At 45.0% G+C, this 23,858-nt stretch overlaps 1 protein-coding gene across 1 annotated transcript in view; it reads right to left on the minus strand.

The window, feature by feature from the left end:
• Positions 1–2,160: 2,160 nt before the first annotated feature.
• Positions 2,161–23,858, minus strand: part of LOC122542849 (thymus-specific serine protease) — a 39,131-nt gene continuing 17,433 nt past the window's right edge. The window contains exons 5-12 of the mRNA XM_043680943.1: positions 19,927–20,050; positions 18,482–18,559; positions 17,309–17,356; positions 14,032–14,301; positions 13,087–13,228; positions 11,055–11,234; positions 4,324–4,469; positions 2,161–3,403 (exon numbers count right to left, since the gene is read on the minus strand). Coding sequence (XP_043536878.1) covers positions 3,347–3,403; positions 4,324–4,469; positions 11,055–11,234; positions 13,087–13,228; positions 14,032–14,301; positions 17,309–17,356; positions 18,482–18,559; positions 19,927–20,050 — 1,045 coding nt within the window. The 3' untranslated portion in view covers positions 2,161–3,346. The remainder of the gene's footprint in view (positions 3,404–4,323; positions 4,470–11,054; positions 11,235–13,086; positions 13,229–14,031; positions 14,302–17,308; positions 17,357–18,481; positions 18,560–19,926; positions 20,051–23,858) is intronic.

Genomic DNA, 23,858 nt, shown 5'->3' on the forward strand with positions numbered 1-23,858 from the left:
GGTGAGTGGGGGAGGGGATGAAGGTGATAGGTCAGGGAGGAGAGGGTGGAGTGGATAGGTGGAAAAGGAGATATGCAGGTAGGACAAGTCCGGACAAGTCATGGAGACAGTGCTGAGCTGGAAGTTTGAAACTAGGATGAGGTGGGGAAGGGGAAATGAGGAAACTGTTGAAGTCCACATTGATGCCCTGGGGTTGAAGTGTTCCGAGGCGGAAGATGAGGCGTTCTTCCTCCAGACGTCTGCTGATGAGGGAGCGGCGGTGAAGGAGGCCCAGGACCTCCATGTCCTCGGCAGAGTGGGAGGGGGAAGTTGAAATGTTGGGCCACGGGGCAGTGTGGTTGATTGGTGCGGGTGTCTCGGAGATGTAAGGACTGACTCATGAACATAAGAGCTTGGAGGAGTAGGCCATTCAGCCCCTTGAGCCTGTTCCACCATTTGACACAAATCATGGCTGATTTCATCTTGGCCTGAACTTCATTTTGTCTTCGCTCTATAATTCTTCAACCCATTAAAATTTTAAAAATATTTAAATTTACTCAATGTTCCAGCATTCAGGGGTAGTGAATTCTACAGATCCACAACCCTTGAGAGAAGCAATTGCTCGTGTTTTAAATTCATCAGCCCTTATCCGAAAAACGAAACTATGAACTCTCATTCTAGATTGTCTCATGTGAGACAACATCCTTTCTAGTCAGGGGTAAATAAAGGTTAGGGGGCTGGGTTACTTTTCAGCGGGTTAGTGTGGACTTGTTAGGGCAGCACAGTAGCTGTGATTAGCACTACTGCCTCACAGCACCAGGGTCCCGGTTCAATTCCAGCTTTGGGTGACTGAAGAGTTTGCACATTCCCTGTGGGTTTCCTCAGGGTGCTCTAGTTTCCTCCCACAGTCCAAAGATGTGGTGGTCAGCTGAATTGGCCATGCTAAATTACCCATAGTGTTGGGTGCATCATTCAGGGGGAAATGGGTCTGGATGGGCTACTCTTCAGGAGGGTCAGTGTAGACTGAAAGGGCCTGTTTCCATACTATAGGGAATCTAATCTAATTTGTCAATCTCCTTTAGCTCTTAATCTCAATTAGACCTCCTTTCATTCTTCCGAACTTCAGAGTAAACTAGCGTGTAAAGTCTAAACTGCCCAATCCTTCAGAGTCATCCAGCACAGAAATAGACCCTTTGGTCTAACCAGATGTCATTAATTAATCTAGTCCCATTTGCCAGCATTTGGTCTATATCCCTCCGAGCCCTTCCTCTACATAACTATCTAGATGCCTTTTAAAAGGTTGCAATTGCACCAGCCTCCACCACTTCCTCTGACAGCTCATTCCATATATGGAACAGTCTGCTGAAACAGTTGCCCCTCGTTTGGTCCCTTTTAAATCTTTCCCCTCTTACCTTAAACCTATGCACTCTCATTTTAGACTCCCCTACCCTGAGAAAAAGGACTAACTATTCACCCTATCCATGTCCCTCATGATTTTATAAACCTCTAAAAAGGTCACTCCTCAGTTTCCAATGCTCCAGGGAAAATAGCCCTAACATATTCAACCTCTCCACATAGCTCAGATCCTCCAAACCCAGCAACATCCTTATAAATCTTTTCTGCACCCTTTCAGGTTTGACAACATCTTTCCCATAGCAGAGAGACCAGAACTGAACACAGTATTCAAAAAGTGGACTAACCAATGTCCTGTACAGCTGCAAAATGACCCCAGTGGATAAGGTCCACATCTCTGGAATAGATCTAGTGAACCTCCTACAAACTGCCTCCAATACAACTACATCCCTCCTCAACCCAGGAGGCCAAAACCTTCACAAAGAACTGTTCAAACCACCTACTATCAGTCTTCCATCATGGCAGTCCACAGAGCAAACAGGAAGTCACTAGTTCAGTGGAGCAAACTTTCATTTGCCAATGGTAGGCTTTGAATTGCTGCAGTCAGAGTAGTTCTTGCTAAACAGAATCAGGACAAGCCTACAGCCTCTCCACAGCCAATATCCACTTCCCAGACCCTCAGACAAACCCATTTGCACTTGTGGGGAAGACAGTGTTACCAACATGAGTTCCTTTACAAAGAGCGATGGACTAATCACCTTGAACTCAGCAACTGAGATGGCTATTGCTTGACTAAGGATTTGCAAAACTAAAAAAGAATAAATTACACCAAGTTTCAAACACTTTAATTTGATTGCATTTTAAAAATCACATTAGAATTACAACAAGATTATAAAAAAAATTGGATCTTCAACAATTTAAAAACATTCCTTAAAGTTACATCTTAGGATTGACCACATCTTTCAGCTTACTCAGAATATGTGCTTCGCAATTATATAGGAGTTAGTTTATTGGGGTCAATGGAGTATTTCTGAGAAAGGGCCTGTACCTGAATCAGTCAGCTGACAATAGTTTTTGAATGTAAGTGGCCTGTGTCCTCAGCTCACATTAAAGCCAACCAGCAGGCACATCCTGTCACCTCACGTCAACAGGCAAATGAAAGCAAGTGAGGATATCAGCAGCTTTGTCTACTGCCAATAGGGGGCACTTCCCCTCTAAACAACTGAAATCCAAACTGATGGAAGATGCACAAGGTCCAGGCATAAGGCCAGTTGTTCTGAAGGACAACAGCAGCAGGATGTTACATGCAGCAACAGCCCTAAAAGGGCTTGTGCACAGTCAGCAAGGAAAAAGGTTGGAACCTTACAGAGAATTAGCAATGAAAATGATGCTTTCAGTACAAGCGACATTGACTCCAACCTTCAGGAGGAAGACACTTAAGGACTTAACCCCAAGAACATGCCCTTTCCCAATACATTAGAGGTCCCCCTATCCAAAGGGAAACAGCAGCTGGACAGATCAAGGTTTACCTCAGGGATCAGTAGTTCATTTACCAGTGTGGCACAGGCTGGCTATACACTGCCAAGACAGAATTAAGCTGGTCTCTATCTCAACAAGGGCCACGGTACTCCAAGTGGTAATGCTAAGGAACACCTCCACTCCAACCTTCAACCCACGGGCCTGCAACAGCCTGTGTTGGAGGTTGGGGAGGGACACACCTCAGGGAACAAACATTAAAATGTGGAAATTGTAAATCCAAGACTTACTTCAGAACTTACCCAATTCTCCCCAAACCATCCTTGAGGCATAGAAAAGAAGGTGGAAAGATTGTATCTACCTCCCTCTGTATCTCTCAATGAAAAGAGACAGACACAGACACATTCCTTAAAAATAGATTCTCAATGATTAGGCCAGGTTAACATACAAAAGCTTTCCTTGAATTGGAATTACATTGCACACCCAGTCACTGTGTGCAAGGCATGCAGTCTTCCTGAGCTTGGAATTCTGGGTACGGTTACCATGAAGACAGATGTTCCTCAGCCAACCATGCTCCAATCTGATAATCAATTTTCTGGAAAGAAACAGAATTAAACTTAGTGTCTAACTTCTAAATTGTAAGTGATCAACAGAAGCATTAAAACCCACAGGAGATCCTTTCTCAAATAGTTTCCTTTTCTCAAAAAAGGAAAATATTTTTGGGCAGAACAGAAAAGTTTTATTTCATCCATCAAACACTCCCAGGACATGTACATCACAGGGAGCGATAGAGTAAAGCTCCCTCAACTCTTAACTGAGGCAGTATCCCTCTATTCTTAAAACTGAAAGTAGAAGAGAAAGGTCTCTGATGTTCCCAAACACCCAGCAGAGTCAGATATGGAGTAAAGTCCACTTGACACCATCCCCTATTAAACACTCCCAAGACAGGGGCAGCACAGGGTTAGAGACAGTATAAAGCTAACTCTGCATGTTCTCATCAAAATGTTCTCAGGCAGGACATGGGGTTAGACAAAAATAAAATTTCCTCTATACTTTTGGCATCAAACCCTCCAGGAATGGGCCAGTATGAGGTTAGACAGAGTAATGGTGAGGTAACTCCCTCAAGAGTCTCTAGATGCCTAAAAAAGGCAGCCTGCCCGGTGTGTCAATTCCCCTAGACTGGCCCACTCTAAAGTGTCTGTTGCAGGGAGACCTGTTGCTGTGGCCTCCACTCAAGTGTATCTAACCTCATTAGCAGGAATCACGTCCCTTAACAGGCCGTTATGGACTAGGTTCAATTATTTGCACTGAGGAGTCTACCAAAGCACCTGCTCATGGACTACCTTCAGGGTTAAGGTCTCATGGAGATTTTACAGCCATTGTAGATAATGCTGAGAATCTCCAGTGACAGGTTTAATCTACCAGAGGACGCATTACAGCATGTACAAAGCTGCTTCTTTCTGAACCAAGATCGCCAGCCTCAGTTCTGAGGCAGCAGAATGTGTTAGGTCTCACCTGTCTGGCTTGGCGGAGAGATGGTGGGTCGTCCTGCTCCACAGGGTTCATGTTTGCACAGTGTGCAGTGCCGTTAATGACTAAGGCCACTTCAGAACATGACTGGTTCTTCAGCACACTGAGCACATGCCACGGATCAATGTCACCTTCAGAGACAGATCAGAAACATCAACAGAACAAATTCCAGGAGTGCAGGCAGATACAGTCAGTCAATACTCTGTTCCATACCAGCAAACCCAGCACTCTGAACATTAAAGAAATCCTGCAGAAAAATAGTGCCAAAAGTAAAGACCGGGGAAAGGACAAAGCACAAGTGTGAACACCCATGAGGCACACTGCCCTCCCTACCCCAGTCAGTGAATGCATTGCCCATCAGTGGCACTGAACCACAGTGGCATGATGTGGTAGTCTGTGGATTGCTAGTCCATTGACAAAGTAAAGATCTGACGATAGATTCAAATCCCACTGTGCGTGGAAATCATGTCTCTCAAACTTGATTGAGTTTTTTGAAGTAACAAAGAGGATTGATGGAGGGCAGAGAAGTAGATGTGATCTATATGGACTTCTGTAAGGCATTCAATAAGGTTCCCCATGGGAGTCTGGTTAGCAAGGTTAGATCTTCTTGAATACAGGGAGAACTCGCCATTTGGATACAGAACTGGCTCAAAGGTAGAAGACAGAGGGTGATGGTGGAGGGTTCCCTTTCAGACTGGAGGCCTGTGACCAGTGGAGTGCCACAAAGATCAATGCTGGGTACACTACTCTGTCGTTTTATATAAATAATTTGGATGTGAGCAGAAGATGTATAGTTAGTAAGTTTGCAGATGACACCAAAATTGGTGGTGTAGTGGACAGTGAAGGAGGTTACCTCAGATTACAACAGTATCTTGATCAGACAGGCCGATGAGCTGAGAAGTGGCAGATGGAGTTTAATTTAGGTAAATGTGAGGTACTGCATTTTGGGAAAGCAAATCTTAGTAGGACTTATACACTTAATGGTAAGGTCCTAGGGAGTGTTGCTGAACAAAGAGACCTTGGAGTGCAGGTTCATAGTTCCTTGAAAGTGGAGTTGCAGGTGGATAGGACAGTGAAGAAGGCGTTTGGTATGCGTTCCTTTATTGGTCAAAGTACAGGAGTTGGGAGGTCATGTTGCGGCTATACAGGACATTGGTTAGGCCACTGTTGGAATATTGGTGGGCAACCTTCCTATCGGAAGGATTTTGTGAACCTTACAAAGGGTTCAGAAAAGATTTACAAGGATGTTGCCAGGGTTGGAGGATTTGAGCTACAGGGAGAGGCTGAACAGGCTGGAGCTGTTTTCCCTGGAGCAGAGATTGAGGGGTGACCTTCTAGAGGTTTACAAAATTATGGAGAAGAATGGATAGGATAAATAGGCAAAGTCTTTTCCCTGGGGTGGGGTAATCCAGAACTAGAGGACATAGGATTAGGGTGAGAGAAGGGAAAGATATAAAAGGGACCTAAGGGGCAACTTTTTCCACACAGCAAGTGGTACGGATATGAAATGAGCTGCCAGAGGAAGTGGTGGAGGCTGGTACAATTGCAACATTTGAGGGGCATCTGAATGGGTATATGAATAGGAAGGTTTGGAGAGATATCGGCCAGGTGCTGGCAGGTTGGACTAGATTGGGTTGGGATATCTGGTCAGCATGGACAGGTTGGACCGAAGGGTTTGTTTCTGTGCTGTACATCTCTATGATTATGACTCCACAGCTGCTGGTAACATTTAATTTCCATAAATGTGGAAGTGAAACCTAGCCTCAGTAATGCTGACCATGAAAGCAGTGTATGTCATACAAACCAATGATAACCCTTTGACTCCACCTACACTTTTCACTGCCTCAGAGGGGCAGCCAAAGCTCCTTCCCACCCCAGTTATCATCTCTTCCAACCCCTTCCATCAGGCAGAAAACACCAAAGCTTAGACACATGGACCAACAGATTCAAAAACTGCTTGCTCCCTGCTGTTATTAGCCTTCTGAATGGACCTCAAATTTCATGTTGATCTTCCTTATTGCGCATCTTCTTTGCAGCTGTAACACTGTTCCTCATTTGGTTCCATCATTATGTTCTTTGTATGGTATGATCTGGAGCAGCACTGTTGCCTCACAGCACCACGGTCCCAGGTTAGATTCCAGCCTCGGGCAACTGTCTGTGTGGAGTTTGCACATTCGCCCCATGTCTGCATGGGTTTCTTCTGGGTGCTCCAGTTTCCTCCCACTGTCCAAAGATGTGCAGGTCAGGTGAATTGACCATGCTAAATCACCCAGTGTTAGGAGCATTAGTCAGAGGGAAATGGGTCTGGGTGGGTTACTCTTCAGAGGGTCGGTGTGGACTGGTTGGGCCAAAGGGCCTGTTTCCACACTGTAGGGAATCTAATCTAATCTGCTTGTATTGCATGCAAAACAAACTTTTCACTGTACCAGATAGGCGACAATAAGTCAAATAGAGAGGGAAATCTGCCCACCTTACCTGGCCTGGTTTACACATGACACCACAGCAGTGTGGTTGGCTCAACTGTTTGGAAATGACCCAACAAGCCACATAGTTCAAGGGTATTTAGGGACAGACAAATGCCAGCCTCATCAGCAACACCCACACCCAAGAAAAGGGACAGGTACAATGTTTAAAAGACATTTGGATAATTACATGAATAGGAAAGGTTTGGAGGGATTTGGGCCAAATGCAGGAAAGTGGGACTAATTTAGTTTGGGAACATTGGTCAGCATGGATTGGTTGGACTGAAGGTTATGTTTCCGTGTTGTATGACTATGAGAACAGGTCCAGAGTATGTGCATGTACTGGAGACCTCATGGAGGAAGTCATCCAGGACAAAGATGTTGGAAAACAACTCAACCTGTAGAGTCTGCACCCAGTCATACAAGAGAGAAGTATCCTCTGCATCTTCCTCCTTGGAATAGTACCATGGAACCATTTACATCCAAACCACAAGAGCAGACAGGACCTTGATTTCATGGCATCTCCAACAGTGTGGCACTCCCGTAGTGTCACGTTAGAGTCTCAGCCTAGATTTTGTGCTCATCTCCAGAATGGAGACAGCAGAACCTTTTTATTCCCACAAGAGCGTTCCTCATGGAGTCACACCTGATACATTGAGAACTCCACTCAGGTACGCATTAAAAAGCCCAGGTATGCACGGGCAGGATCAGAGTCAGAAAATGGGAATGAGACAGTTCAGGACAACGACAAGAGCAGATTGATACAAAGCAGGCACAAAGTGTCAAAATGTTGAAAGAATGGGACAGGTTCAAGGGAGCAAACTGCTTTTCAGCAACTATGGGGCTGCAAATCGGAGATAAAAACACTTGCACACAGAAACAGTTGTTATTAGAAAATAATTGCAGCGAGAAAACTTTCCATTTCTACTAAATCTCAGAAAATACAGCCTACAATCAGTTTCACTGAACAAAGTCCCGTCTGTAAATCCAATTCATTCTTGGCAATGGGGGTTCATTGGTATAGACAATAAATGCTGCTATCCTCAACTACCCTGGAGGTGGTGGTGGTGGTGAGCTGCCTTCTTGAATCTCTGCAGCTCATGAAATTGGGTAGCTACACCTGAAATGCTGTTAGGGAGGTAGGTCCAGGATTTTCTCACAGCAGTAGTGAAGTTGGGATGGAGGGGAATTCGCAGGGGCTGGCGTTCACCTGCTTTGTCCTTCTAGGTAGTATGGGTTTGGAAAAAGCTGTCCAAGAAGACTTGACCAGTTGCTGTAATACACCGAAATAGGCAATGCATACTGCAGACACCATGCATCAGTGGCAGTGAGCATTTGTGGATGGTGTCCACGGTCCTTGATAGTGTCAAGAGGGTTGATAAAGCTGCACTCATCCAGGCAAGTGGGGAGGATTCTACCACATTCTTGAATTGTACCTTGTAGATGGGTCAACAGACTCTGGGGGAAGACAGCTGCAAGAATTCCAGTGGCTGAACTCAATTTGCATAACTTTGTTGCCATTACTTTTTTTGTGCTGTACATCTCTATGACTCTACCTTCACACACATCTATACCAAGCAACACAATCAATGATGGTTGTAACAAGTTCCACATTCCAACTGACCTCAGTCAAAGATGTTTCTCCCATTTTAGTATTGAAATCGTGACTACTAAATATATTCCTTTTCACAATTATATAGTACCTTTAATGTAGGCAAAATCCAGACATTTCACAGGATTGGAATCAAAGAATAGTGAGCCACCTAAGGTGTGGGAACATCTCAGAGGAAGGGAGGGGCAAAGAGACTTAGGGCAGGAATTCTACAGCCTCCGGACTTAGTTTAATATTGAATATAGTTAATCAGCCATCAGATGTAGGAATATGAGAACAGGTCAGGGACATGTAAATAGAACCACTTGCCCCTGTGAAGGGCAGAAGTCAACACAAGCTTTTGGGCCAAATGGTCTCTTCCTGCATTGAATTTCTACATGCAGTATTTTTCCCCACCCATCTCCAGCCTTGCTAACTTCCCCTTCCTACATTCTGCCATCAATATATCAGGCTTCATTCAAATTCCTGGAAATTCAGAGCACAGCAGCTTCAGAGGCACATGCTCAAATATGATTTGGAGAAGCTGGTGTTGGACTGGGGTGGACAAAGTTAAAAATCACAACACCAGGTTTATAGTCCAACAGGGTTATTTGGAATCATAGCTTTCAGAGCGCTGCTCCTCAGATAGCTATGGAACAAGACCATAAGAATTTATAGCAAAAGATCCAGTGTCATGCAACTGAAACAATATATTGAACAAACCGATTGCTGTTAAGTCTTTCATCTAAAAGATAGCACTTCCTGTTGGACTATAACCTGGTGTTGTGATTTTTAACCATGCTCAAATATAATGAGGCATCATTTTTTCAATATTGCAGTATTCATTTTAACCACAAGGTGTCAGCAAGATACCAGGATCAGAGTCCAGCACAACAATATTCCATTATTTTCATTCTCGGAATGTGAGAATCCGTGGCAAGGAATTATTCTCACCTGCAGGCATTCCAAAATTGGTGAGCAATCCTAAACCACAACAATCAGTGGAAAAAGGCAAGGGCTCAGGTACCAGGATTTTGACACACTGACAATGGAGAAATGCCTGATGTGTCGAAGTTAGGATGGTAAGTGAGATTTTGAGGTGACATTGTCCCCAGGTTTAAGTTAACAGGGTCAAGTTAGAAAGATCACTCCTTTGTTCAGAGAGACTGGAACCTTGGGAAAGTGATGGCCGAGTGGTGTTATTACTGAACTGTTAATCCAAAAAACCCAGATAACGTCTAGGGACTCTGGTTCAAATCCTACCACAGCAGATTGTGAAATTTGAATTCAATTTTTTTTTTTTTAAAATCTGTAATTACGAGGTCTAAATGACAACCATGAATCCATTGTCAAATTGTCAGAAAAATCCATCTGATTCACAAAAGTCCTAAGGGAAGGAAACTGCCAACCTTACCTGGTCTGGCCTACATGTGACTTCAGTCCCACAGCAATGTTGAGGCTTACATGCCCTTAGGGCAATAAATGCTGGCATAGCCAATGGTGCCCACATCCAGTGATCAAATGAAGAGGGGAGACTTAAAAAAAAAAGTCTCCTATTTAACAGACTGAGTGGGTGAAAACTCAAATTTCCCCAGAGTGGAGAAGGCAGGGTCATTTTTTTTTGGTAGAGGTAGCTAAGTTCTTAACTAGCAAGGGGGTCAAAAGGTTATTGGAGGCAGGCAGAATGGAAAAAGGTCATATCGTACTCAAAATGAGGGCCTATAGGTACATACTGGCCAGACCAGGTAAGGATCAAAAAACAAATTGCTGTAAAAACTCCGCAGGTCTGCGAGCATCTGTGGAGTGAAAGCAGAGTTAATGTTTCAGGTCCAGTGACCCTTCTTCAGAACTGATAGGAGCCAAGAAAAAAAAAAAGTTAGTATTTATGCAGAAGAGAGATGGTTGGGAGAAGGAGTGTAGATAAGTGGAGACAGAGCCCAAAAGAGAAAAAAACAGCTGGACAGACGAAGCAGTGGGTAATGGTCATCCTGGGAGAATGAACAGTTGCTAATGGAGGACTACTGGTAACAAGGCCTGGCGTGTGGGGTTTGGGGTAAGGACATGGAAGGTGCTCAAGCTCTAGATTTGATGAACCCAATATGGAGTCCAGAAGCCACACAGTACAGGCAATGAGCAATCCAGGTAGGAACAATGGATTTAATTCATATCAGGATGTCAGATGGAGTTTGATGGGTGCCATGACCAGCTGTATATGAATTGTATTGAAGGGGAGGCAGGGATGGAGTGGTAGTCAGTGTACCAGTAATCCAGAAACCCAAATATGTTGGGAACACAGATGTTAGGATCTAAAATTTTATAAAAATCCGGAATTAAAACAATGGCCTAATAGTGATGATGGGTCCATTGTCCTAAAATCCTTGTGTTCACTAATGGGTCAGGCCTACATGTGACTCCAGTGGAGTTGACTTTTAAAATGTCCTTTGGGCAGTTAGGAACAGGCAATAAACGCTGACCATGCCAGGTACACCCACTACCTCTGGATGAATTTTTAAAAATCCTTAAAACCCAGATCTCTCTCAACCAGGGCACAAGCCCTACCTGTATGAATGCCATCTGATTAACCCCTGACCCCTCTTCAATTGGGGTCACAATCCTTGCCCATATCATCACCATCCTTTCCACCTTGTCCTGTGGCTCCTTACCATTGACAAAGATGATGCGGCTGGATGCTGGATGATCAGCTCCGTAATAAGAGTTGGTGAAATCGACAGCATCCTGAACGCTGCCCGGATCAATACCAAATACCTCGGCGCAAATATCCAATTCAAACCGCAATGTCAGCCAGTGGGAGAGTGGGCAGCCCTTGTCCTCGCACGTCTGATCTGGAGCGACAAAGAGAGGGACCTTGAGCCAACCAGAGTAGTCTGGCGATTTTTTTGGGAATGGGTATGGTGGTAAATCTCACTACTTAATGACCACTCCCATGCCTCCCCCTCCAAAAAGCATTAATCATGGCCCATGGGTAGCACATCCTGCTCAGATTAGAAAAGAGGTTCTACATTCGAGTCTGCCTCACAGTGCCAGGGACCCAGGTTCGACTCCACCCTCAGGTGTGTGCCCGCATGGAGTTTGCACACATTCTCCCAGCATCTGTGTGGGTATCCTCCAGGTGCTCTGGTTTCCTCCCACAGTCCAAACATGTACAGGTCAAGGTGGATTGGCCATGCTAAACGGTCCATAGTGTCCAAGGAGGTGTAGGCTGGATGGGTTAGTCACTAGGAAATGGAAGGTTGCAGGGATGGTGGGGGTTTGGGTGGGATGCTCTTTGGTGTGGTCCCAATTGGCCATACGGCCTGCTTCCATACTGTAGGGAATCTATGATTCCATGTTCACTTTTATGTGCAATACTAAAAGAGTGCTGCACCATCAGAGGTGGCACCTTTCAGATGGGTTTTGAACAAAGGCTTACCATTTCAGGTGGACGTAAATAATTAAATTACTTAAGAGGGACAGGTTTTCTTGTATCTCACCCATACAAAGTCACTTTTAAAGACAAATCAATTGGTCATTATCCCATTGCTGTTTGCAGGATATTGCTGTTCATAAACTGGCTGCTGGGATTCTGCATTACCATAGCAGCAGGACTGTACCTCATTGGCTGCAAAGCACATTCAAATAATGGAAGACCAGTCAATCCCCAGTGGGTGGGGGCTCAGCCTCTGGGTTAGAGTGTTGAATTGGGGGCTGCTTAGATCGTGCTTTCATTTGGACTCCTGACTCACCCTTCTGCAGAATTTAAGGATGTTCCCTGAAGGTACTTTAGAGGAAGTCTTCTAATGCAGTTCCTGCTGCAGGATTGTTTTTTGGGAAGCTAAAGGTCACGGAGTGGAAACCAACTACGAGACCTTTCAACTTTTCCCTACAGGGGAAAGTTGGGACGGATTCGAAAATCACAAGAACAAGGAGACAATCTTTCAGTCTGTCATTCAAAACAGGTCTCTGTTTTGACTCCACTTTTGATCTAGAACAGTACAGCACAGAGCAGGCCCTTCAGCCCACAATGTTGTGCCGACCATTGATCCTCATGCAAGGTAAACCTAATGTACGAACCCTCAAATTTCTGTGACCATATGCATGTCCTGCAGACTCTTAAATATCCCCAATGACCTCACTTCCAAAACTGCCGCTGGCAACGCATTCCATGCTCTCAACTCTCTGCGTAAAGAACCCGCCTCCGACATCCCCATTTTACTTTCTGCCAAACAGCTTAAAACTATGACCCCTCGTGTTAACAATTTCTGCCCTGGGAAAAGTCTCTGGCTGTCTACACCCCATGTCCTTGCCTTGCTTGGGAGATGTCAATCACAGCTGCAATGATGGAGTATTCAGAATCCTTCGAGGTAAAGGATTGGAACTTCATAGCCCTCTGAGCGAGGAAGATTCCTCCTCCTCCTCTTAAAAAAAAATGTTCATCGGCCTTACTCAGCCTGTGAGTTTCCCCCAACCCTCCTGCAGCTCACATTCCCCAGCCATTGGCAAGTGAGTGGCTACCTTCAGAATCGGATATGTTTCAACGACTTTACTTCCTGTCCTCAGCTCCGGGTAGGTTAAACCTAACTTCTTTCAGCCTCTCACTATGAGAGGTGTCTCCCATCCCAGGGACCAATCTAGTGAACTGTCACTATACCATCCCCAGTGACAGTCAAATCCCCACAGACATCTCTCTGAACTCACAGTAACCAAACTCAGTGCACATCTGGTAGTACCACTGTCGATCTGCCATAGCGTATGGTTTCACTTCTGTACTCCTCAGGTTGGCCAGTATGTTCTGATGAGAGTTGTCCACACATTGCAGCTCTATGCTGTCCATGTAATCCTGAAAACAAAGGTCACCAACTGGAAGATACCACAGAAAATGCAGTTGCAACACCCCACCCCATGCATACAAGTTTATTAGACTTGAAGTTAACTTGGTTTCTCTTCATAAAATGTTTCCAGACCTGCTGAGTTTCTCCAGCATGGTCTGTTTGCCCCAGACCCTGATACCCAGAGGGTCAAAGGATGACGTTTCAGTTTACAAAATTTATACTTTAAATTTACATAAGAGGGTGACTTGGTGGCTCAGTGGTTAGCACTGCTGCCTCACAATGCCAGGCACATGGGTTCTATTCTACCCTTGGGTCACTGTGGAGTTTGCCCATTCTACTTGAGTCTGTATGGGTTTCTTCTGGGTGCTCTGGTTTCCTTCTACAGTCCAAAGATGAGCAGGTTAGATGGACTGCCCATGGTAAATTGCCCATTGTGTTCAGGCTAAGTTGATTAGCCATGGAGAATGCAAAGTTAGAGGGATGGGGTGGGTCTGGGTAGGATGTTCTTTAGGAGGTTCAGTGTGGATCCAACAGGCTGAATGGCCTGCTTTCACTGTAGGGATTCTAATGAACACAGAATTTGAGGCCCACCCAGCTAAATTCTATAGTCAAAATTTCTACACCCCCCCACCATTCTCAGTGAAAGGAAATGGCTGGGGTTTCCTCACAAGTCATATAGCAGATGGGAACAAGAGCAGAGCCATCCCCCATATAATACATCGAAGAGTCAAACACCCCCACCCACCTCACTGACCAACAGCCCTGCCCCCACACAATGCTCACCACCACCACACACTCCCCCACCCCTCACCTTGTTGAGGACCATCAACCGCTGGTAGACGGAGCCCAGGCTCTGATTGGTCATGATCTGGCACAGGTTGGCGATGTTTCTGCTCAACACCACCTTGTTGTACTGGACGGTTCCCATGACAATACTGGCCAGGTTGCAGGCAAACTCCGCACGGTCGTCGCTCCCGTTCAGCTTCTGGCACGACTTGAAGTCAACCTCCAGCTGGGAGGTGTTGCTGCCCGCCATGATCCGATCCAACTGGGAGAAAGCACTTGCCACTGCAGACCGGCACTGCCGGGATGGGAGAGAGAGAGAGAGAGAAAGGCAATAGCAACTCAGCAGGAATTAGGCCTCCATCTCCACCTGAAGCCTGACTAGCTAGGCCATGCTCCCAGGCCCACCTGAAGCATTTCCTGTGGACCTGCTCTGGTGACTCCTGCACCAGGGAAGGAGTAAAACCTTCAATTAAACCACTCTGGGCAAAACAAAAGCTGCAGAAAGACTAGAAATGCCAGAGCCAGATTTAGTTCTGGATTCAGTCAGGCAGACTATTAAGGGCAGAACATGGGTTTTACTATTTTGGAGAAGGACCTCAAAATGTTCAGGGTGTGGAGGAAATGGCATCTCCTCTCCTTGCTCTACCTCATTAGGCCTATTCTGACTGGTATTGAATTACCCCATTCCTGATGTCATCCAGAATCAGGCTAACTCCCAGACTACACTCACAATGAGCTTCATCTGGTGATAATTGTTATGGACCAGACCAGACCCCTCAAAAATGGGTATCTTCGACCCCAACTTTTTATTTTAAAAGGTAAATGTGAAGTGCTGAGTTCCAGATGCCAGTGTAAATGGTCAAACTACTCAATATTAAGCAAAACAACCAAAGAAAAAGGAACTTAGTAGCATCCCAGAAACAAAACATCTTGGTGAAAAGGCAAATTCAGACAGAATCTCACATGCAGTTCTCCAATCCAGGAGGAAAGAAATATCAAGAGATGATTCAGAGAGTAGCAGCAGCCAGGAGACATTCACTGAAGCTTCCAACTCGGTCAAGATCCTACAGCTTCTGATAAACCAAAACCAACAAATCGCGATCTGACAGAGAGCTGGCCACACCCATTTAGGGGGCTAAAAGAAATCCAAGGCCTCCCAAGCTGTTTACCCAAGTGGTCTCCACTAGCCCAACTGAGCACATCTTGTGCAAACTCAAAACAAAAGCCATATTATGACAAAATAGCCTCAAAGGCACAGCATTACCACAGATGTGAGGTGGGAGGTGTCTGATGAGCTTTCCCAAATACATTAAACCACACAAATATCCCAAGAAAAATTGGGTTCTGGTTGAGACGGACACAAGTTTATTTAAAGGGGTGCATCATATGGAGCAGCATGATAGCTCAGTGGTTAGCACTGCTGCCTTACAGCATAAGGGACCCAGGTTCACTTCCACCTTTGTGTAAACTGTAGGATTACCCATTCTCCCTTAAAGTTCTGGCTTCCTACCAAAGCCCAAAGAAGTGCAGGTTAAATGTGCAAACTATGTGGGTTGGCAATGGAAAATTCAAGATTATAGGGATGGGGTGGGTCTAGGTGGAATGCTCTTTGGAGGGTCAGTGTGGACTTGATGGGCTGAATGGCCTGCTATCCTATAAGACAGTCTGGGTTGTGTGTACTGAAGGGCTTATGCCCAAAACATAGATTCTCCTGCTCCTTGGATGCTGCTTTACCTGCTGCACTTTTCCAGCAACACATTTTTCAGCTGATCTCCAGCATCTGCAGTCCTCACTTTCTCCTGTGTGCACTGATGCACGTATTTATAGTAGCAAACATCTGACTAATGACAGTGCATAATGATGCTGTTCCTTTGACAAGGTTAGGTTGTCCTTGGTTTTTCAAGAGAGGAGGTCATAAATGCAGAAACACCAGGAGGTCTAGGTTTGAAGGGCTTTAGGACCAATTTGATTATTGCTAACAGATACTGCCTCAAGCAAAGGCTTAAGGTTTCAAAACAAAAACACTTGTACAATGAACTGGGAGTGGCCAGTTCTCCAGTTCCGCTTTTCTCTGCTTTGGCTTAGCTTTAGCAGTCTGGTTTTCAGAGCAAGCAGTTTTGAGGCTACTATTCAAAGAAACAGCTACACCAAATGCTGAACCTCTCCTGTCAGACTTTACCTTTCTTCCCCCCACCCCCCCAAGGGGTATTTATTGGAATTGTTGCAAGCAGTTGCAATAGCACCGCTAAGATTATTAGATTCGCTACAGTGTGGAAACAGGCCCTTCGGACCAACAAGTCCACACCGACATGTGGGCGGCACGGTGGCACAGTGGCCTCAGTGCCAGAGACCCGGGTTCAATTCCTGCCTCAGGCGACTGACTGTGTGGAGTTTGCACATTCTCCCCGTGTCTGTATAGGTTTCCTCCGGGTGCTCTGGTTTCTTCCCACAGTCCAAAGATATGCAGGTCAGGTGAATTGGCCATGCTAAATTGCCCGTAGTGTTAGGTAAGGGGTAAATGTAGGGGTATGGGTGGGTTGCGCTTCGGCGGGTCGGTGTGGACTTGTTGGGCCGAAGGGCCTGTTGCCACACTAATGTAATGTAATGTAATAATGACCCTCCAAAAGAATAACCCACCCAAACCCATTTCCCTCTCACTAACACACCTAATCTATGGGCAATTTAGCATGGCCAATTCACCTTACCTGCACATCTTTGGACTGTGGGAGGAAACCGGAGCACCCGGAGGAAACCTATACAGACCCGGGGAGAACGTGCAAACTCCACACAGACAGTCGCCAGAGGCTGGAATCATAACCTGGGACCTGGTGCTGTGAGGCAGCAGTGCTCGCCACGGAGCCACCCCAAAAAAGTTGGGATAATCTGTTGTTATTCTATATTCTGTTCTCTTCTGTTTTGTTTCATTCTGTAATCTTGCAAACAAACTTTTGTTTAAAACGACGTGGTTGGGCCAACTGCATTACTCCTGGTACATCCATTTTACACCTGCTTAAAACAAACTAGAAAGTTAGGGTCCAGGCTACTTTCCTGAAATGTTGGAGGCAGTCTGGCTTGGTCCATAGCAGTACACTGACTCCATTATAGAGATAGTGACTAAGGTGAGGTGGGAGCCTTTATACCGAAAAAGGTTTAGGTTGTGTCATGTGACTGTCTTACAGGCCTGATGGTTTTGAAACAAAGATCTGTTTTCATGCTGCAAATTCTATGATTCTATTCTAGACCAATGAGACTGAGTGAGCAAGACAGCAAGAGACAGAAGTGCCAGTTGAATGAATTTTTACCTTCATGGATCCGCCCACCACTGGGTTTGACAGGCTGTGTGACACAACCTGTAAAATAGACAATGCATCAGTGTCAAAAGGAATAGGAGAGAAAGCGATCTCCCGTGAGACTCTTCTTTCAAGCATGATCCCAAACTGCTCCTCCACCCTCAAATAGCAATGACTCCGTATGAGGATGTCCCCCTCAAATCTCATTCATATCTTACCTGCCTTGGGAGTGTAGTGGGATCTCTACTCTGGATCTAACTACAGGAGGGAGAACGTGACGGAATTTCTTGCTTTCGTGATTAGTGGAGTTGTATTTTTGAAACAAAAGGCAGGTAAATGGAAACATTTAGTGCCTGGCAAACAGCGTAGAGGTAAATCCACTTCAATGGTTCACTTGTGTTTATGAATTATAATCAGAGTTAGTACTGAGAATAATTAGCAACCTCCCTCAGTTGTAGACCGGTTGTCTTAAACATGCCGATAAAGTGATTTAGATCATTCGGGGAGTTCAGAACAAAGAAGCTAAAGGCACCTTTTGTAAAAGGGATTTCTTTTCGGGATGGCATGGTGGCTCAGTGGTTAGCAGTGCTGCCTTACAGCACCTGGGACCGGGTTTCGATTCCAGCCTCTGGCAACTGTGTGGGGAGTCTGCACATTCTCCGTGTCTGCTTGGGTTTCCTCCGGTTGCTCCAGTTTCCTCCCACAGTCCAAAGATGTGCAGGTTAGGTGGATTGGTCATGCTAAGTTGCCCGTAGAGTTAGGTGCATTAGTTAGGGGGAATGTGGGTCTGGGTGAGGTTACTCTTCAGAGGGTTGGTGTGGACTAGTTGGGCTGAAGGGCCTGTTTTCACACTGTCGGGAATCTAATCTAATCATTTTGGTGGAACCAGGAAGTCTAGAAAAGCAGCTATTAACTCCATTAGAGATATAAATAATTCAACTAGCACACAGAATCCACGGTGTTTTGAAGACAGACTAGTAGCATATATATTTGTTTGGAACATCTCAAACTATGCCACGCTGAACTGTAAGTGTTAGGAAGAGGTCTTCACTAAATTTCAGTTTGTGAGCAGTTAGCATGGTAGACTGTAAGTCAGTCTTTTCCAAACTAGCAAAGCAGCTGGAGGACCCAGAAGCTGTGGAAGCAGGCTGACAGAAAGCAGTCTGAGAGAAGGGCAAATCTTACCTTGTTGAATCCAGTGAAATCCAGCTGGGCTCGGACAGGAGCAGACGAAGCAACAGCAGCAAAAGCCAAGTGAGGGAACTATTGGGGGATTAAAAATAAAAAGTCAGACTATACTATCAGGCAGATGTGAAGCACATATCAAGCAGATATCAGGACTGGGACCAAACTCCAGTCTGTGTTCCCTTGGTGCAAGTTAAACCTATCACAAAGCTCATTTTATCACATGAAAAAGATTCATGCTCTCACTGATGTTCTCCAGTACCTGTACCCAATTATTTTCTGCCTTCACTCAAGTCCAGTTATCCCTTGACTAACACCAAAAATAGCCATCCTAGCAAATAGATATTTACCTTGCTTTTTATGGGACCTCGCTATGTTGTTATATAATCCTACAGTATGGAAGCAGGCCATTCAGATAGAGTTCACTGTGACCCTCTGAAAAGCATCCCATCCAAACCTACCCTATCCCTCCATTTCCCATGGAGAACCTACCTAACCTACAGATCCTCTGGACACCATTGGCCATGCTAAATTGCCAATCCACCTAACCTGCACATCTTTAAACTGGAGAGGAAAGGAGCGCACCTGGCAGAAACTCATACAGACAACATGCAAATTCCAAACAGAGTCTCCTGAGGGTGAAATCAAACCCAAAGCCCTGGCGCTAAGGGAACAGTGCTAACCAGTGAGCCACTGTGCCACCCATGATTAACCTTCTGCACCAAGCCAGCACCCCCTCCACAAACGTAAGTGTGTCCTGGATGCCTACATAAAGCAGAATCCCCATGCATTCGTATATTAGCTTCTAGTGCATGCATCACACTGATCCCTACTTGTAACCCTGAACAGTTTACCCTCTGTCCTACTTAGTGCAGTCTGCATTATTTAGGAATTGTCCCAGAGTAGAACCACATCAAATACCAGAATTACTGTTCAGAAGATTGTGAGCAATTTAACTGTGGACTGATTGACAGTTAGCAGTTTTCAACTGGAATATTACCCCTAGTTCTGGGCACTTTGAAGTTATTAGAGAGGGTGCAGAGATGATTCACAAGATTGAACAAGAAATTTCCATTATGAAGCTAGCTTGGAAAAGTTGGGACTTTTCTTGGGAAGAGAAAACAGAGGAGATTTGACAGAGATGTTCAAAATTACGAGAAGTCTGAATAAAGTAAATAGGAAGAAAAAAAAAGTTCCACTTGTGAAAGGATCAAGAACAAGAGGGCAGTCATTTAAGTTGACTGGCAAAAGTAGTACAGACAGGAAGAAAATCTTATTCATGCAGTGAGTGGAATGCATTTCTCAAAAGCGTTGCAGAGGCAGATTCAATTGAGGCATTGGAGAGGTGGGGTTTAGATCATTATCAGAATGGTAACTACCCAAGCACTGCCTCAAGCCAGGCAGATTCACAACTGGTTTGCAGCCATAAGCTGATCCCTTCTTACCTTCAGCCGGAACCATGCAGAGAGGGAGCCTGGGTAAGAGCCCCCAAAGCAAACCCAGCGATTGTTTCTGGTCAGATTGTACTGTTGGCCAATGAACTCATGGAATGTTGCTAGGTCAGCGAGCCTATCCAAAGAAGCACATGGAGTTAGGGGCCACCAGGATAACGAAGCAAGGCCAAAAACGGTGAAGAGCCAAAAGGCCAAAGTCCAAAACTAAGAAAGTACCAGAAGCTGCCTCTACCGAGCATATAAAATATTCCAATGAACTTCACAGCAATAAAAATCAAATACAATTCCACACAACCACTGAATAGGAAAGGTTAGAGCCAAATTGAAGGGGCTAGTTCCAGGCTGAGATTATTAAGAGATCAAAAAGATCATTCTGAAGAAGAAGTATCTTCAGAAAGAGAGAGAGAGACAGAGTGAAAATTCAACAGCCCACAGGCCAGTGAGCTACAAGTGGTAGACTACAACAAGTGAAGGATGTGCAAGATGTCAGAGGTGGAGGTTGGCAGAGTTTGCAGATGGATTGTCTGGCTATAAACAAGAAATAAAGCCTCGAGTGAGTGGCTGGTACCTCATTTGGATCTGGAGGGAATTGTGGGCAGCACAGTGGCATAGTGGTTAGCACTGCTGCCTCACAGCGCCAGAGACCCGGGTTCAATTCCCATATTGCATATTCTCCCCGTGTCTGAGTGGGTTTCCTCCGGGTGCTCCGGTTTCCTCCCACAATCCAAAAACGTGCAGGTTAGGTGAATTGGCCACGCTAAATTGCCTGCAGTGTTAGGTGAAGGGGAAAATGTAAGAGAATGGGTCTGGGTGGGTTATGCTTCGGCGGGGTCGGTGAGGACTTGTTGGGCCGAAGGGCCTGTTTCCACACTAAGTAACCTAATCAAGGGGAGGGCCATAGCAGGAGATGAGCAATAAAAAAAAGCCTTTTACCAGGAAAGGTTGCTGCAAGGTTAATCAGAAGTTCAGTTTGCTTTAATTCAAAAGAGTCCAAGTAGAGTCTTTAGACTGCTTGCTTCAATCCCTAAAGGAGTGAGCTCAGTTGCGTGGAAATGGAATCAAAAAAGGTAAGACTAATTAGTGACAGGTGTGATTGTTACTAGAAAATAAAAAAAAGGAATAAAAGGCAGTGAATGTCATATCATACCAAGAAACCATAAAATGTAAAGAAACTCAGTAATACAACAAACTTCGGCTTTTATCTTAATGCATGGAAGCCTTCAGAAAATGGTAGAGGTCAAGAAGACTAAACTAAACTAATTTGGGAGGTGGGACGGGGGGAGGGGGAAGAGAAGAATGCTGGGAGAGATATTATTAAAGTTCCCAGGACAGCTATGACAACAGATTATGGAACTGGTCAGGAATCCAACTGCAGACACAGCAGATGGGAGGATAACTACCTGTACCAGAAGGGGGATGGTCAATGCAGAACTGATTGTGTTGTATTTAAATGCACGCAGTATATAAAACAAGGTAAATGAACACATAACACTTTTTGAAGTTTGCCAATACAATGTTCTGGGTATCAGAGGCAGGAATTAAAAATCCAAGGATATGCTTCCTATTGCAAGGACAGGCAGGTGGGGCAGAGGACCAGGGGTCATCTTGTTAGTGAGAGATGAAATTAAATAGTTAGATAGCAAAAAGGCAATAGCAATTTAGGGTCAGAAGGCATATAAATTGTGCAGGCAGTTAAGGAACCACAAAGACGACCAAAGGAAAAGAGACTTCAGTGTTATGTACAGGCCTCCAAGCAGTAGTCAGGATGTTGGGCAGAAAATAAATCAGAAAGGAAAGGCATGCAAGAAAGTCATTCTTTCAATAATCTCGGGGGATATCAATATGCAAGTGAACTCGGAAAAATCAAATTTGGAGCAAATCCCAAGAAAAAGGAACCTGCGGAATATCTAGATCATTTTTTATTGCAGCTTGTGGCAGAGCCCATGGACCAGGCAATTCTGGTGGAGCTGTGTAAATATAACCGACTTGATCAGGGGGCTCAAGATGAAGGAAGCCCTAAGGGGCAAAAAAGGATAGCATTCACCTGGGGAGAGAGGAAAAAAGGGAGAGCAAAAAGCTGGAATCAGATGTGATGGTATTACAATGGAGTGTAAGGCAATTACAAATGAGGGAGGAGCTGGCCAGAGTTGATTGGAAGGGGAGCCCAGCAGGGAAGATGGCACAACAGCAATGGCAGAAATTCCTCAGCTACTTCGGGAAGCACAGCAAAACTTTATCCCAAGGACGAACATACTACTAAAAAAAAAGGAGGATGACGACAAGGTAATCAGGAACAGCATAAAATCAAAAGAGAAATAAGATTAGCAGGAAGCCAGTGAATCAGGAAACCTTTAAAAACCAGAAGAGAACAAAAAGGTAATGTGGAGACAAAAAAAAAGTGTAAAGAAGCTAATAATAAGACTGATAGAAGTTTTTTTAAAAAAGATTATTGAAAAGGTAAGAGAGACAAGAGTGAACCGCTGGAAAATGAGGCAGGAATAGTAGTTATGGGGAACAAAGAAATGGCAGAGGAATTGAACAGGTACTTTACATCAGTTTTCATGGTGGAAGATACCAGAGGCTCAAGAGAGTCAGGAGCAAGGGTAAGTAAAGTGGCCATCTCTACAGAGGTACTGGGGAAGCAGAGAAGTCTGAAAGTAGATAAATAGCCTGGGCCAGGTGGACTACACCCCTGGGAGGAATTCTGAAGGAGTCAGCAAAGGAGATTGTGGAGGCATTGGTGGTGATCTTGGAGGATGGCAGTCAAAAGAGAGTCCCAGAGGGCTCAAATGACTAATGTCTCACCCCTGTTCAGAAGGCAGAAATTTAAGCCAGTTAGCCTGACTTTGGTCATTGGTAAGATTTGAGACTTCATTATTAAGGATTAGATTGCAGAGTACATGAAATGTCAAGCATGGCTTTGTCAAGGGGAAGTCATGCTTGACATGTTAGAATTCTTTGAGGTGGTAACAAGCAAGTTAGACAAAGGAGAGCCAGTGGACAAGAGCTTTTTGCATTTTCAGAAGGCCTTTGACAAAAAGGTGCTGCACAGTGGACTGGAAAATAAGGTGCAGAGCCCATGGTGTTCAGGACAAGATACTGACAGAGAGGACTGGCTGACTGGCAGAAGGCAGAGCGTAGGGATAAGTGTGTCTTTCATGATGGCAGTCGGTGAGCAACAGAAATCCATGGAGGTCGGTGTCGGGAACACAATTTATGTTATACAGTAACAAAGGAATTCAGGGCTAAATTTGCAGATGACAAAGATGGAGGTACAGGCTGTGTTAAGGAAGCAGGAAGGCTGCAGAAGTACTTGAACAGATTAGACTGTTTTCTAAATAAGGAAAGGCTTTGGAAACCTGAAGCCCAAAGGGACTTAGGAATCCTAGTTCAGGATTCTCTTCAGGTTAATATGAAGGTTGAGATGGCAGTTTGGAAGGCAAACGCAACGTCAGCATTAATTTCAAGTGCGCTAGAGTACAATAGCAGGGATTTACTGCTCAGGTTTTAATCAGACTCTGATCGGACCACATTTGGAATAGAGAGCAGTTCTGTACCCCATATTTCAGGATGGATGTGCTGACCTTGGAGGGTGTCTGGAGGAAGTTCATCAGAACGATCCAGGTGATGTAAGGCTTGTCATGAGAAGCAATTGAGGATTCTGGGTCAGTATTCAAAGAAGTTTAGAACAATGGTGGGGCGGGGGGGTGCGGCAGGGGTGAAGAGAAAGGGCGGTTGCGCTCTCACTGAAACTTAGAGAATACCAAGAGGCCTGGATAGAGTGAAGATGTTTCCACTAGTAGAGGGGCTAGGACCCCAGAACACAAGAACACAGCAAGGTGGTGGATCTGTGACGGCCAAAGTTATTAAAGCGTATTTAAGACAGAGATAGATAGGTTCTTACTGAGTAAGGGGATCAAAAA

The sequence above is a fragment of the Chiloscyllium plagiosum genome, chromosome 41, assembly GCF_004010195.1.
Source record: "Chiloscyllium plagiosum isolate BGI_BamShark_2017 chromosome 41, ASM401019v2, whole genome shotgun sequence".
Lineage (NCBI taxonomy): Eukaryota > Metazoa > Chordata > Chondrichthyes > Orectolobiformes > Hemiscylliidae > Chiloscyllium > Chiloscyllium plagiosum.